We start from the raw sequence: 15,740 nt of genomic DNA, 5'->3' as shown, positions 1-15,740 counted from the left end.
GAAGCTGAATGGTTCTATGAAGACCAACAAGACCTTTTAGAACTAACACCCAAAAAACATGTCCTTTTCATTATACGGGACTGGAATGCAAAAGTAAGAAGTCAAGAAACACCTGGAGTAACAGGCAAATTTGGCCTTGGAATACGGAATGAAGCAGGGCAAAAATTAATAGAGTTTTGCCAAGAGAACGCACTGCTCATAGCAACACCCTCTTCCAACAACACAAGAGAAGACTCTACACATGGACATTACCAGATAGTCAACACCAAAATCAGATTGATTATATTCTTTGCAGCCAAAGATGGAGAAGCTCTATACCGTCAGCAAAAACAAGACCAGGAGCTGACTGTGGCTCAGATCATGAACTCCTTATTGCCAAATTCAGACTGAAATTGAAGAAAGTAGGGAAAACCGCTCGACCATTCAGGTAAAGAATCCGCCTGCAATGTGAGAGACCTGGGTTTGATACCTGGATTGGGAAGATCCCCTGGAGAAGGGAAAGGCTGCCCACTCTAGTATTCTGGCCTGGAGAATTCCATGAACTGTATAGTCATAGTCAAACTATGGTTTTTCTGGTAGTCATGTATGGATGTGAGAGCTGGACCATAAAGAAGGCCAAGCACCAAAGAATTGATGCTTTTTTGAACTGCGATATTGGAGAAGGCTCTTGAGAGTTCCTTGGACAGGAAGGAGATCCAAGCAGTCCATCCTAAAGGAAATCAGTCCTGAATACTCATTGGAAAGACTGATGTTGAAGCTGAAACTCCAATATTTTGGCCACCTGATGCTGGGAAAGATTGAAGGTCGGAGGAGACAGGGATGACAGAGGATGAGATGGTTGGATGGCATCACCGACTCAACGGACATGAGTTTGAGTAAGCTCCGGGAGTTGGTGATGGACAGGGAGGCTTGGCGTGCTGCCGTCCATGGGGTTGCAAAGAGTTGGACACGACTGAGCGACTGAACTGAACTGAGAGTCCATGGGGTCACACAGAGTCGGATATGACTGAGCAACTTTCACTTTCACTCATGATGAAAAAGTGGAAAGTTATGCCCCATATGAAGGGACAAGGTAAAACCCCAGAAAAACAACTAAATGAAGGAGAGAGATAGGCAACCTTCCTGTAAAAGAATTCAGAATAATGATATTCACGATGATCCAGGATCTTGGGAACAGAATGGAGACAGAGATTGAGACGATTTTACCAATGTTTACCAAAGACCTAGAAGAACTAAAGAATTAAGAGAGATGAATGATACACTAGATGAAATCAGTAGCAGAATAAGTGAAGCGGAAGGACGGATAAATGACCTGGAGACCAGAATGGTGGAAATCACTGCCACGGTACAGCATATAGAAAAAAAGAATGAAAAGAAATGAAGATAGCCTAAGAGATGTCTGGGACAACATTAAATGCAACAACATTCACATTATAGGGGTCCCACAGGGAGAAGAGAGAGAGAAAGAACTTGAGGACATATTTTAAGAGATAATAGCTGAAAACTTCCCTAACATTGGAAAGGAAATAATCAACCAAGTCCAGGAAGCACAGAGTCTGAGGCAGAATAGAGCCACGGAGGAACACACTGAGACACATAGTAATCAAACTGACAAAAATTAAAGACAGAGATAAAATACTTCAAGCAACAAGTGAGAAATGGCAACATACAAGGGAGCTCCCACCAGGCTATCCGCTGATTTCTCAACAGAAACTCTACAAGTCAGAAGGGAAAGTCATGATATATTACAGTGATGAGAGGGAAGAACCTGCCACCAAGAATACTCTACCCAGCAAGACTCTGCTTTACATATGATGGAGAAATCAAAACTTTCCACATGAGCAAAAGTCGTGAGAATTTAGCACCACCAAACCAGCATTACAACAAATGCTAAAGGAACTTCTCTAGGCAGGAAACACAAGAGAAGGAAAAGCACTACAGAAAATAAACCCAAAACAATTAACAAAATGGTAACAGGGTCATCACTTCAGTTCAGTTCAGTCACTCAGTCATGTCCGACTCCTTGCAACCCCATGGATTGCAGCACGCAGACCTCCCTGTCCATCACCAACTCCCAGAGCTTACTCAAACACATGTCCATTGAGTCGGTATTGCCATCCAACCATCTCGTCTCTGTTGTCCCCTTCTCCTCCCGCCTTCGATCTTTCCCAGCATCAGGGTCTTTTCCAATGAGTCAGTTCTTCGCATCAGGTGGCCAAAATGTTGGAGTTTCAGCTTCAGTATCAGTCCTTCCAATAAATATTCAGGACTAATTTCCTTTAGGATGGACTGGTTGGACCTCCTTGCTATCCAAGGGACTCTCATGAGTCTTCTCCAACACCACAGTTCAAAAGCATCCATTCTTCAGTGCTCAGCTTTCTTTATAGTCCAACTCTCACATTCATACATGACTATTGAGAAAACCATAGCTTTGACTAGGTGGACCTTTGTTGGCAAAGTAATGTCTCTGCTTTTTAATATGTAGTCTAGGTTGGTCATAGCTTTTCTTCCAAGGAGCAACTGTCTTTTAATTTCATGACTGCAGTCAATATCTGCAGTGATTTTGGAGCCCAAGAGAATAAAGGCTGTAACTGTTTCCATTGTTACCCCATCTATTTGCCATGAAGTCATAGGACTGGATGCCATGACCTTAGTTTTCTGAATGTTGAGTTTTAAGCCATCTTTTCTCCTCTCCTCTTTCACTTTCATCAAGAGGCTCTTCAGTTCCTCTTCACTTTCTGCCTTAAGGGTGGTGTCATCTGCATATCTGAGGTTATTGATATTTCTCCCGGCAATCTTGATTCCACCTTGTGCTTTATCCAGCCCGGCATTTCACATGATGTACTCTGCATATAAGTCAAATAAGCAGGGTGACAATATACAGCCTTGATGTACTCCTCTCTCAATTTGGAATCAATCTGTTGTCCCATGTCCGGATCTAACTGTTGCTTCTTGACCTGCATACAGATTTCTCAGGAGGCAGGTCAGGTGGTTTGGTATTTCCATCTCTTTCAGAATTTTCCACAGTTTGTTGTGATCTACACAGTCAAAGGCTTTGGCGTAGTCAATAGATGCTTTTCTGGAACTCTCTTGGTTTTTCTGTGATCCAGCGAATGTTGGCAATTTGATCTCTGGTTCCTCTCTGTCTGAATCCAGCTTGACCATCTGGACATTCTCAGTTCACATACTGTTGAAGCCTGGCTTGGAGAATTTTGAGCATGACTTTGCTAGCGTGTGAGATGAGTGCAATTGTGCAGTAGTTTGAGTGTTCTTTGGCATTGTCCTTCTTTGGGATTGGAGTGAAAACTGACTTTTTCCAGTCCTGTGGCCACTGCTGAGTTTTCCAAATTTGCTGGCATATTGAGTGCAGCACTTTAACTCAGCTGGAATTCCATCACCGCTGCTAACTTCGTTCGTAGTGATGCTTCCTAAGGCCCACTTGACTTCACATTCCAGGATGTCTGGCTCTAGGTGAGTGATCACACCATCGTGATAATCTGGGTCGTGAAGATCTTTTTTGTATAGTTCTTCTGTGTATTCTTGCCACCTCTTCTTAATATCTTTTGCTTCTGTTAGGTCCATACCATTTCTGTCCTTTATTGTGCCCATCTTTGCATGAAATATTCCCTTGGTATATCTAATTTTCTTGAAGAGATCTCTAGTCTTTCCCATTCTATTGTTTTCCTCTATTTTTTTGCATTGATCAGTGAGGAAAGCTTTCTTTGCTCTCCTTGCTATTCTTTGGAACTCTGCATTCAAATGGGTATATTTTTCCTTTTCTCCCTTGCCTTTCACTTCTTTTCTTTTCACAGCTATTTGTTAAGCCTCCTCAGACCACCATTGTTCCTTTTTGCATTTCTTTTTCTTGGAGATGGTCTTGATCACTGCCTCCTGTATAATGTCACGAACCTCCGTCCATATTTCTTCAGGCACTCATCTATCAGATCTAATCCCTTGAATCTATTCGTCACTTCCACTGTATAATCATAAGGAATTTGATTTAGGTCATATCTGAATGGTCTAGTAGTTTTCCCCACTTTCTTCAATTTAAGTCTGAATTTGGCAATAAAGAGTTCATGATATGAATCATGAACAGCTCCTGTCTTGTTTCTGTTGACTGTATAGAGCTTCTCCATCTTTGGCTGCAGAGAATATAATCAGTCTAATTTCTGTGTTGACCGTCTGCTGATGTCCATGTGTAGATGTCTCCTCTGTTGTTGGAAGAGTGTGTTTGCTGTGACCGGTACATTCTCTTGGCAAAACTCTGTTAGCCTTTGCCCTGCTTCATTTTGTACTCCGAGGCCAAACTTGCCTTTGGCCTTGTATAGGGTCATACATGTTGATAATTACCTTAAATGTAAATGGATTAAATGCACCAACCAAAAGACATAGAGTGGCTGTGGGTGAAACATGTTCCTGTATGTACTTCCACTTACCACATCACTCTGCTTGACCCACCCACAACTTGTATCTAATTATTTTATATGGTTAACTTAATAATGTTCCCGTTATGGATTGCAATTATCTTTTTTTTTTTTTTGGTCTGGCTATTGATTGTGAAAACTGATAAACATCTTTTACAGTTGTGATTATATAGCTGCTGCTAAGTCGCTTCAGTCATGTCCGACTCTGTGCAGCCCCATAGACGGCAGCCCACCGGGCTCCGCCATCCCTGGGATTCTCCAGGCAAGAACACTGGAGTGCGTTGCCATTTCCTTCTCCAATGCATGAAAGTGAAAAGTGAAAGTGAAGTCCCTCAGTCGTGTCTGACTCTTAGTGACCCCATAGACTGCAGCCTACCAGGCTCCTCTGTCCATGGGATTTTCCAGGCAAGAGAACTGGAGTGGGGTGCCATTGCCTTCTCTGGATTATACAGCTATTGCTCACCAAATACCATTATATGATAATTGGTCAACAGGAAAATAATAGAACTCTATACCACCAAAATTATTATCTAATAGAAAAACTTGTCATCACTTTTAAAAATTCAGATGTATATCAGAATGATCTTAAAATTTTTTGAAGAATGCAAATGGTCAGGTATTGCCCTTTTTCCCCAGAGCTCCAGATATGTTTCTAATGAGCAGTCATGTTTAAAAACAACTACAGCACATGATGATCCTTTACTTTTATCTAGTTGCTTCACTTTTTCTATTTCATATTTAGTGCTTTCATCTCGTTTAGTTTATGTTCTTCAATTTTTTCATCTTTTTTTTCCTTTTGATTTTTTTTTCTCAAGCCTTTATCAAGTGTAGTAAAGCTTTTGTATGAAGTGCAGTGAAGTGAAGCCACTCAGTCGTGTCCGACTCTTTGCGACCCCATAGACTGCAGCCTGCCAGGCTCCTCTGTCCATGGGATTTTCCAGGCAATAGTACTGGAGTGGATTGCCATTTCCTTCTCCAGGGGGTCTTCCCAACCCAGGGCTCGAACCCGGGTCTCCCGCATTGTAGACAGACACTTTACTGTCTGAGACACCAGGGTACGAATATATATATATATATATAATTATGTATGAAGAAAGCTGAGCACTGAAGAATTGATGCTTTTGAACTGTAGTGTTAGAGAAGACTCTTGAGAGTCCCTTGGACTGCAAGGAGATCCAACCAGTCCATTCTAAAGATCAGTCCTGGGTGTTCTTTGGAAGGACTGATGTTGAAGCTGAAACTCCAATACTTTGGCCACCTCATGCGAAGAGTTGACTCACTGGAAAAGACCCTGATGCTGGGAGGGATTGGGGGCAGGAGGAGAAGGGGACGACCGAGGATGAGATGGCTGGATGGCATCACTGACTCGATGGACATGAGTTAGGGTGAACTCTGGGAGTTGGTGATGGACAGGGAGGCCTGGCGTGCTACAATTCATGGGGTCACAGAGTCAGCCCATGACTGAGCAACTGAACTGAACAAAACTGAACATATATTTTGGAAAACTTACAAGCTTTGATTAAGAAAGTTTGTACCTAATGAATAAATTTGCGTAATAAAAAAAATTATCACATTTTTATTTCACTTGTTTCACTTAGCAGGAATAGAATGCTAGATTTCTAATTAAAAAATAGATAAGCAACAAGCAACAAAGGTTTACTGTATAGCATAGGGAACTTTAGTCAATATCTTATAATAAACTATGGGAAATAATTTCAAAAATACTATTTTCGTATGTGTATACCCGAGTCATGCTGCTGTGCACCTGAAACACTCTAAATCAACTGGACTTTGAGAAAATATATACACTGAAATAACGAGAGTAATTACACGAAACGCTGAGAGTAACTACACCAAATGAAAATGGTCTTTTGTTGTTGTCGTTCACTGGCTGAGTCCTGTACTATTCGTTGCCACCTCACAGGCAGCACCTGGCCAGGCTCCTCTGTCCTAGACTGTCTACCAGAGTTTGTTCAAATTCATACACATCGAGTCAGTGATGCAGTCTAACCGTGTCATCCTCTGCCCTTTTGACTTCAATCTTCCCCAGCATCGGGGCCTTTCCAATGAGCTGGCTCTTCTCATCAGGTGACCAAGTATTAGAGTTGCAGCACTAGTCCATCCAAAGAATATACAGGGTTGATGGTCTAAATAACTCAACTAAAAGGCAGAGATTGAATGAGTGGATAAAAGAGTAAAACTCTATTAAATGTGGCCTGTAAAACACTACTGATAAACATAAAGACATAAATAAGTTGAAAGCAAATGAATGAAAAAGACAAATGCCACACGGACAACATGCATGAGAAGGAAAGTGTGGTCATTTTATTTTACGTGAATCCCCCCCACCGCCCTGTTTTATTGAGATATAATTGACATATAATGTGGCTATTTTTTTTTAACAGGCAAAGGAGAAACTCAAATCAAAGACAGTCACAAAAGATAAACACATCATAATGATAATAGGATGAGATGGTGGAATAGCATCACTGACTCTATGGACATGAATTTGAGGAAGCTCCTAGAGTTGGTGATGGAAAGGGAAGCCTGGTATGCTGCAGTCCATGGGATCACAAACAGTCAGACATGACGGACCGACTAAACTGAATGATAATAGAGACAATTCAGCAAAAAAACATAACCACAATCGTGTATCTAACTAACAATTAGACCTCCAAAATATAGGAAAAATAAGTTAACAGAATTAGAGAATGTAATAGACAATTCCACGGTTACAGGAGGAGAGATTATCATCTTTTCTCAGCAATTGCTAGAACTAGAAAAAACTGCAGAAAAGATACAGATCTAAGGAGCACTACCCTCTTGACTTGACTCCCAAAGGACAGAGCCCCAGCAACAGCAGAATACACATTCTTTTCAAGTGACATGGAACGCACAATGGACTCAAGACAGACCACACGGTAGACTTACACAAGCTCAACTCGTTCAGAAAGGTAAAGGATCGCACGGAACATTCTGTGACCACAACAAACGGAATTACAAATCAATAACTGCGAGGATTTTTACAGAAACTCTAAGACTCTGTAAGTGAAAGTGTAACTTGAATTCAGAAGTCAGACCCAAACAGGGGCGATGAAACGACTGATTTCCTGGGCCGCAGGAACCCCACTGACCACGCTGACCCCAGGCCACAGTGGCCCCCGAACCACGCCCGCCGTGACCCCGGCCCGCGCCCCGGCCGCCCCGCGCCCTGCACGCCGTGTCCGTTGGCCCTCCGCCCTGCGCCTCCGACGCAGCTCGCACCGGGCGCGGCCATGGGGCCCGGGCCGGCTCTCCTGCTCCTGGGCCTGGGCCTGGGCCTGGGCTGTGGGCCCGGCCGCCGGCCTCCGCCCCCGGCTCCCGCGCAGGCGCCCGGCTCGCCGGCCCGAGGCCTCCCCGTCCCGACGCCCGCCTCGGCCCGGCGTGCCCCGTCCGACACCCGGGCCCTCGTCCAGGCGCGGCGCCCGGAGGCCGCGCTCCGCTCGGTCACGGCCCCCCGGGCCCCCGGGGAGCGGGGCGCAGGCTTTGGCGGCCTTGGAGCCGGCCGCGCCCGCGTCAGCCTCCGGGCCCGCGCGGCCCCGGGCGGCGGCATCTTCCTGAGCGGCCGCCGCGGCCTCTGCCTGCCGGCCGGGCAGCCCCCGAGCCTCGCGCCGCGCTGCCTCCGCGCGCACGTCCAGGTGCGCGCCCGCCGCGCCGCCGCTAACGCCGCGCCCGCGCCCGCGCCCGCGCCCGCGCCCGCGCCCGCGCCCGCGCCCGCGCCCGCGCCCGCGCCCGCGCCCGCGCCCGCGCCCGCGCCCGCGCCCGCGCCCGCGCCCGCGCCCGCGCCGGTGGACCTGCAGCTGTCCGCGCCCGGCGGCCGGCTCTCCCTGCGCTGGCTGTCCCGCCTGCCGCGCTCGCTCGGGCCTCTGGAGTGGACCTTCCGCCTCGGGCTGCTCGGGCCCGCGGCCGCCCAGAGCCGCGCGTTGCCCCGACGGGCTCTGCCCCGCGGCCGGCGCTCCTACCCGGGATTCGTGGCCCGAACCGAGTGTCCCACGGACGGGCCCACCCCGGTCTTCCTAGTAGCTGTCGGCCCGAACAGCTCAGAACCCACTGAGTCCTCCGTGTCCTGTCAGGTATCCGGACCGATGACCTGTAAATTGGACCCCGTGCGGATAAATAGGAACGACGATAAACCGGTGCGACTGACCAGGGACATGGGAGACACCTTCAATGCAACAGTCATCCTCTTCTGTCCAGTCCAAGAGTACTATCTGCGGATTTGGTATATCTATCCTGTGCCTTATGTAGGGGCCGTGCCTGACTGGACTAAACCTATGCAAAAGCCACCGGTCAAGGTAGATAGAAGTGCAACAGTGTTGACTATACTCCCATATTCTTTCACTTGGGGGGTGTATCTGTTTAATTTCTCGGTGGTTGTCAGAACGCGGGATCCCCGGGTTCCAGGGCAGAAGGACTCAGACAGCATCTATGTCGTCATTTTTAGACGTCCCCTGAATGCTGTTATTTCAGGGCCTTCCAACATCACAAGTAATTTCACAGATGGGGTGACTCTCAATGGAAATACGTCTTCTGATCCAGAGGAAACAGACCCTCTAGAGAAAGAGAGGCTCAAGTTTCTCTGGTACTGTACCACGAACCCAAAAGACTATGATGGACAGAAAATAACAGTGATAAGCAAGGAAGTGTGTCTCCCGGAGCAGGTTGACCTCAAGTGGACATGGGCCTCTGGTCCTATTCTCACCCTTTCTCCAGAAACACTTCAAGGTGGCCGTGTATATTTTTTCAGACTGGTGATCCAGAAGACCGGCAGGTCAGCATTTGCTGATGCAACGCTACGCATGCTTCAAGGAGAGCCAGTAGCAAGCATCTCATGTATTGAAAATTGTGACCAGGTTCTGGTTTTATCAGAGAGATTCTCGTTGTCTCTGGATTGCACAGGTTGTACAGCAGGCCGAGATGTCTATCAGTGGTCCATTCTGACGTCTTCAGGTCAGGAGGTGCCATTTGACTGGACGGGGCAAACTTCAACAGGACGGCATGGTGCTTATGTGTCTATAAAAGCTTTTGCTTTCTGGAGATTCAAGGAAGATAAGTTTTGGATTTCTCTAAATGCAGCAACTTGGAGTGGAGTCACCTTGGTCTTAAGGTATCCTTTCATTATTCACCATGTCCCTATAACCATAGACTGCAAAATTGTTCCAGAAAAAGGAATTTCCTTCATTACTCAGTTTGTTGTCATTTGTACTCATTTCAAGCATAAGAACATTGTTCTTACATATAAAATAATAGTTCCCGATGTACATGGTTTTGGTGAAATCAGTTCTTTGAAAGAGAATAACTTTGGATCCATCTTGTATTTGGGGAAGAATTCCACATCGCCCCCTTCCTTTCTCCCTGTTGGTGTGTTGGACAGTCATTATGCCTTGAAAATAATTGCCCAGGCATATAATACCTCTCTGGGAGCTTTTTCCCAGGTGAACTTGTATGCCACTGTGCGGCCTCCCACTGACGTAAAGTCATCAACGACTGTGCTGGAGGAGTTATCCAACTTCACCACGGGACCAAATTCCTCCCTGTCCGCTTTGCTTCAACAGCAGGATTTTCTAAATGCAAGTTATTTAATATACGTAGTAGCTTCTGTCATGAATAGCATGAAAACTGACGCAAGTCTTCAAGCTGACAAAATTAAACTCCGAGAACACCTTTTCAATCAGACACTCATTCTTCCTATAAACACTTTGGTGAATATTAGCCAAGTGGTTATGGCTGTTACTAAATTAACAGAAAAAACCTCTGAGATCAGTGCATTCTCTCAGAAACTGGCCATAGTGAGGGCTTGGCAAGCAAGCCAAGCCCTCCAAGATAGTCATCAGAGAGATAAGAGCATTTCTTCTGAGCAAATAGAAAGTGTGTGCACTGGAATATTAACAACCTTGTCTAACATCCTGAAACTGCTGGTTCATTATGAAGTGTTCGAGGAGCCTTTCCATGTGGTTGAATCTCTAGCAGACACGGTACTGGCTGTGAAGGTGCCAGAGAATGAGACCACTGCCTTGAGGACCTCCAACTTTAAAATGCATGTCAAGAAAACCGAAAAGTGGAATGTTACCAAGTTCTTCAGCACCCAGAAGCACTGTCAGAATTGTTTTTATCCCACCCTAAATGTGAACAGCTTTGCTAGTCTGCCTGCCAACGCTCCCATCTCCACGATGTTCTGTGAATTTGCGGATGACCCTTTCCCTTGGCTAAATCATGGGGAAAACATTTTGACCCAGGTGGTTGGATTCCGAATGACAGGAGTCGAGGTCACGGGTGACGTGATTGAGATGCCACCTGATGCAGTGGAAGTGTACCTCATCAGGAAAAACCTGAGCTTTGGAACTTTCAATCTCACGGTGGGACCCAGCTCAGAGCCTTATGCAGTGGATGAGTCATTGGCAAAGACGACAGGGGCGTTCAGCTTTGTTGTGGACAGTGCAGCAGGGAGGGACGTGTTGATCCACATCCTGACAGACGTGTCCGTCTTGTTCACGGTGTCTGTGTACGCGGGCCGTGAGATCACACCCAAGTCTTTTATGACCAGCTACCTGGTGCCCCATAAAATCCCTCCAATTGCCAACGAGAGTGACCTGTTTGACCCGGAGTGTCCGGTGAAGGAGGCCCGAGTGGTCTGCCTCCCGGCGGCCCTGGTGCAGGTCATAGCTCAGCGAACCAATTCCTCTGAGTGTACCATCGCTGTGGTTCTACAGGCACCTCGTTTTGTCCTAAACCCCAATAACAAGTTGGTGAGAATTTCTGTTTTCAGCACTGAATGTTTGGACATGCTTGGGATCCAGAGCGACTGGAGAGAAGACACCTGCGTTGTGGGAGAGAAGACCACTTGGCAAAGAGTGCACTGTATGTGCAAGAACCCACGGCGGGCCAAACGGCAGCTGGATATAATCAAACAGGCCAACCTTCACCTGCGTACCCACTATTTGACCGCCAACGTGATCGTGGTCCCTAACCCTGTGGATTTACGAGTGGAGGCCGTCAAGAACGTCACCCAAAACCCTGTGACTCTCTTCACGGTACTTCTCATTATGTTGTTGTACTTGATCCTTGCGTTCTGGGCCTTGCACAGAGATGAAACGGACCAGTATCTTAGGAACCATGTGATAGTTCTCCTTGATAACGATCCTTATGATAATGTGTGTTACCTAGTCACTGTTTTTACAGGAAGCCGTTGTGGTTCTGGCACCAGGGCCAATGTCTTTATCCAGCTGCATGGAACCGAAGGTAGCAGCGATGTGCACTGTTTAAGCCATCCACAATTTACAACTCTCTACCGAGGAAGCATCTGCACTTTCCTCCTAGCGACGCAAAAGGACTTGGGCGACATCCATTCCCTCCGCGTGTGGCACAACAATGAGGGCAGGTCCCCTGAATGGTATTTAAGTAGAATCAAAGTGGAGAATCTGTTCACCAGACACATCTGGCTCTTCATGTGCCGAGAATGGCTTTCTATCGAATCCTCTTTGGACCGAACCTTTCAAGTTACCCCCCCAGATAAGCCTCTCAAGAAAATGGACTTTTTCCTCATAGATTTTAGTTACAAGCTGGGGAGAAGCCACTTGTGGTTCTCCGTTTTTTCTGGTGTCATTTCTACACCGTTCAACAGGCTCCAGAGGCTGTCCTGTTGCTTAGCCATGTTGCTGTCCACGCTTCTGTGTAATATTATGTTCTTCAATCTAGAGAAGGAGAATGAAGGAGAGACACAAGAGCGGAGGTTCACCGAGTTGATTTTGATCGGATTGAAAAGTGCCTTTATTACCCTCCCTGTGCAGCTAGTGATCAAATCTTTGTTCATCTATTCCCAGAGGAGACCTCGGGTGACTCTAAGTGAGGTCACTCCTCGGAAACATCCTTTGCAACGGCCAGCAAGTGAGCACTGGGAAGAACGATTGGGAAACTGGCATGCCTATGAAACTGCCAAGGCAAGCTCCCAGGAGCCTGTGTCTAAGAGACATCGTGCAAAGCCCAAGGCTTCTGTCAACGTCACCTCTAAAAGACAGCCCCCGGCCAAGCAAGCAGAAAGCAAGGTCTCTCTCATCAAAAGCAAGGTCTCCCGTACCCAAAGCAAGGTCTCCCGTACCCAAAGCAAAGTCTCCAGAACTCAAAGCAAGGTCTCCAGAGCTCAAAGCAAGGTTTCCGGAAAACAACACCAGGTCTCCCACACCCAGGAAAAAAATATAAACACTAATAACCCAAATATTGAAGATGATACAAATGTTTCTGAGGAGAAGCAGCCTTCCCAGACCAGGATTGTCCTGCCTCGATGGTGTGTTTGCATAGCCTGGGTATTGGTTTTTCTCATCTGCAGTATATCCTCCTTCTTCATCATATTTTATGGACTCAGTTACAGCTACGAAAAGTCAATAGCATGGCTGTTTGCATCATTTTGTGCATTCTTTCTGTCAGTCTTTCTAGTGCAAATGTCTAAAATTATATTTATCTCAGCCTATAGAACAAGTAAGGCCAAGTACGGTAAAAACCTTCCGTGGATCGGCAACTACCGCTTCACTGAGATCAAGCTGCATAACACCTGGAAGGATCCAGAAAAAATGCAAAGGACCCATGCAAATGTCATGGAGCTCCGAAACTCGAGAATGTACCAGCCTCTCACTCAAGACGAAATCACGATATTCAAAAGAAAGAAGAGGGTCAAGCGAAGAGCTTTCCTGTTCCTTATTTACATCCTCACTCACTTCATCTTTCTGGCTCTCTTGCTGAGCCTAGTCGCCGTCCTGCGCCCCACTGACAGCTTTTACTATAATCAGTTTATTCGGGACCAGTTCTCTGTGGATCTGGCAGGCGTGGCCAGGCTGGAAGACATCTATCAGTGGCTGAACAGGGTGCTGTTGCCTCTGCTCCACAATGACCCGAATCCCACATTTTTCCCTGACAGCTCCTCTAAAATCTTTGGTCTGCCACTGATGAGGCAGCTGAGGGCACAACCTGGAGAGATAACGTGTATGCCGGCCAAGAAATTTGTGGAAGGCAGCCTCAAACGAGAGATTCGCTGTCACCCCGAATATGGCATTGACCCAGAAGACACAAAAAACTACTCTGGGTCATGGAATAGGGTTAGTAAGCGGGACACTGACCAGACGGCCGGAGGGTTTACTTACAGGCCTCCAGAGAAGAGGTGGGCGTACTCTTCCTATGGGCTGCTGCACACCTATGGCTCAGGAGGATACGCCTTCTATTTTTTCCCAGCAGAGCAGCAGTTTAATTCCACACTGAGGCTCAGCAAGCTCCAGAAAGGCCACTGGCTGGATGAGAAGACCTGGTCTGTGATAGTGGAACTGACCACCTTCAATCCAGACATCAGTCTCCTCTGCAGCGTCTCGGTCATCTTCGAGGTCTCTCAGTTAGGTGTTGTGAACACGAGCCTGCATGCGCACTCCTTCTCGCTCGCTCATTTCAACAGAAAATACTCAGCCGACTCAGCAGAAAACTACCTGTACTTGGCCATCTTCATTTTCTTCCTTGCCTACACTGTTGACGAGGTTTATGTAATCACACAAGAAAGGACTGCCTACGTGCAAAGTGTATATAATTTGCTCAACTTTGCTCTAAAATGCATCTTTACCTTGTGGATCGTGCTCTTTTTCAGGAAGCACTTCTTGGCCATCGGTGTAGTTCGGGCTTACCTGTCAAATCCCGAGGATTTCATTCCCTTTCACGCAGTGGCTCAAGTGGATTACACCATGAGGGTGATTCTGGGTTTCCTGGTGTTTCTGACGATCCTGAAGACGCTCCGGTATTCCAGGGTCTTTTACGATGTGCGTCTGGCTCAGAGGGCCATCCAGATTGCCCTTGCTGGCATCTGCCACATGGCATTGGTGGTGTCCGTGTATTTCTTTGTCTTCATGGCATTCGGGTACTTGGTGTTCGGGCAGCATGAGTGGAACTACAGTGACATGATCCACGCCACCCAGACCATATTTTCCTACTGTGTCTCAGCTTTTAAGAACACGGAATTTTTCAATAACCGGGTTCTCGGGGTCCTCTTCCTCTCATGTTTCTTGCTGGTGATGATATGCATATTGATCAACTTATTTCGTGCTGTGATTCTGTCTGCCTACGAGGAAATGAAGCAGCCTGTGTATGAGGAGCCCTCAGAAGAGGCGGAAGCCATGACTTATCTGTGTCACCGGCTGAGATCTGCTTTTTGCTGCCTGTGCTTCAAACCCAGGGCGGAAGACGAACCCAGGTTCTTCATCAACATGGTGTACGGGCAGCCGGAGAAGAAGAGCCGCCGCTACCTGGGGCTGAAGACCAGAAACATCAATGGGAAGAAAATGGTTTACCTCGTCGTGTGATCCATGGCAGTGTCGAGGCCCACAGGCAGGTTTCTCCAAAGGCCCGGTTTCTGGGGTCGAGGGGCGTTTCGCGGCTCAGTGTGTTTCCCACCTGTATTGTTCACAGTGCACCCCACGTCTGGACGCGTCTGCAGTGGGGGCCTCCAGGCTTGGGACTTGAAAGGAGGGTCAAGGGCAGTGTGGCCTCTGCGGAGAGAGGAGGGCGACCATCTGTGAGTCCCAGTTCATTTCCCTTTTTCTTCGAAGTTGCTGTCTTTGGGACCGACTGCAGTTTAGAGGGTTAGAGACCTAGATTTGGGGGACAGAGCTGAAAGGGCCCCCAACCTCAACTCAGCTTGTCAGAAGCAGCAGGTGAATGCTCCTGCTGTCCCGGTCCCTCTCCCCCTGAAGCTGGGAGGCCAGGGCTAGTGGTTGAGGGCAGAGCCCAGGTCCCTCGGCCCTGCTGGCCCTTCCCTTTGCTGATGGGGCTGCAGAGCCTCCCCTCCTCCTTACTCCCACCACACACACTCCAGCTGGGCAGGGCTGGAGGGGCCTCGTGAGGGGTCCCAGGAGTGGCCCTTGTGCCTGGAAATGGAGGGATGTGGACCAGGGTGCAGCAATCTGAAGCTTCTCTGCTCTTAAGGCCACTGCAAGTTATGGATGTATCATATAGTAACGTTTCTGACCACGAGACATGACTTTTGTTAAACAAAGGGATGTGTGTAACACACACACACACACACACACACGCACGCTGTGGTGTTTACACTGGAAAGCAGTAATATTCCATGTACTGTTTTGGCATATATACTTCTAGGATTGGGGCTTTTGGTTATTGTTGGCCTGGTGGATTATTTAGAATACATTGTTTAAGAAAATAGGCTAACAGCTCTTGTATTTCCACCCCAAAGCATGTTTCTTTACGTAGATGCCACTTTAGCTTGATCAGAATTAAACGTGCGATTTCTTC

At 47.2% G+C, this 15,740-nt stretch overlaps 1 protein-coding gene across 1 annotated transcript; it reads left to right on the top strand.

The window, feature by feature from the left end:
* The first annotated feature begins 8,496 nt into the window (after positions 1-8,496).
* On the top strand, positions 8,497-15,740 carry LOC138437977 (polycystin family receptor for egg jelly-like). Its single transcript, XM_069586166.1, has one exon. The coding sequence runs from the start codon at positions 8,549-8,551 to the stop codon at positions 14,789-14,791; it is 6,243 nt and encodes a 2,080-aa protein (XP_069442267.1). The 5' UTR covers positions 8,497-8,548; the 3' UTR covers positions 14,792-15,740.

Source organism: Ovis canadensis, chromosome 3, assembly GCF_042477335.2.
Source record: "Ovis canadensis isolate MfBH-ARS-UI-01 breed Bighorn chromosome 3, ARS-UI_OviCan_v2, whole genome shotgun sequence".
Classification (NCBI taxonomy): Eukaryota; Metazoa; Chordata; class Mammalia; order Artiodactyla; family Bovidae; genus Ovis; species Ovis canadensis.
This window is presented reverse-complemented; position numbering and strand designations above follow the sequence as displayed.

Coding starts and splice junctions, on each gene's coding strand:
- LOC138437977 (XM_069586166.1), top strand. CDS start 8,549: ATGACCTGTAAATTGGACCCCGTGCGGATAAATAGGAACGACGATAAA.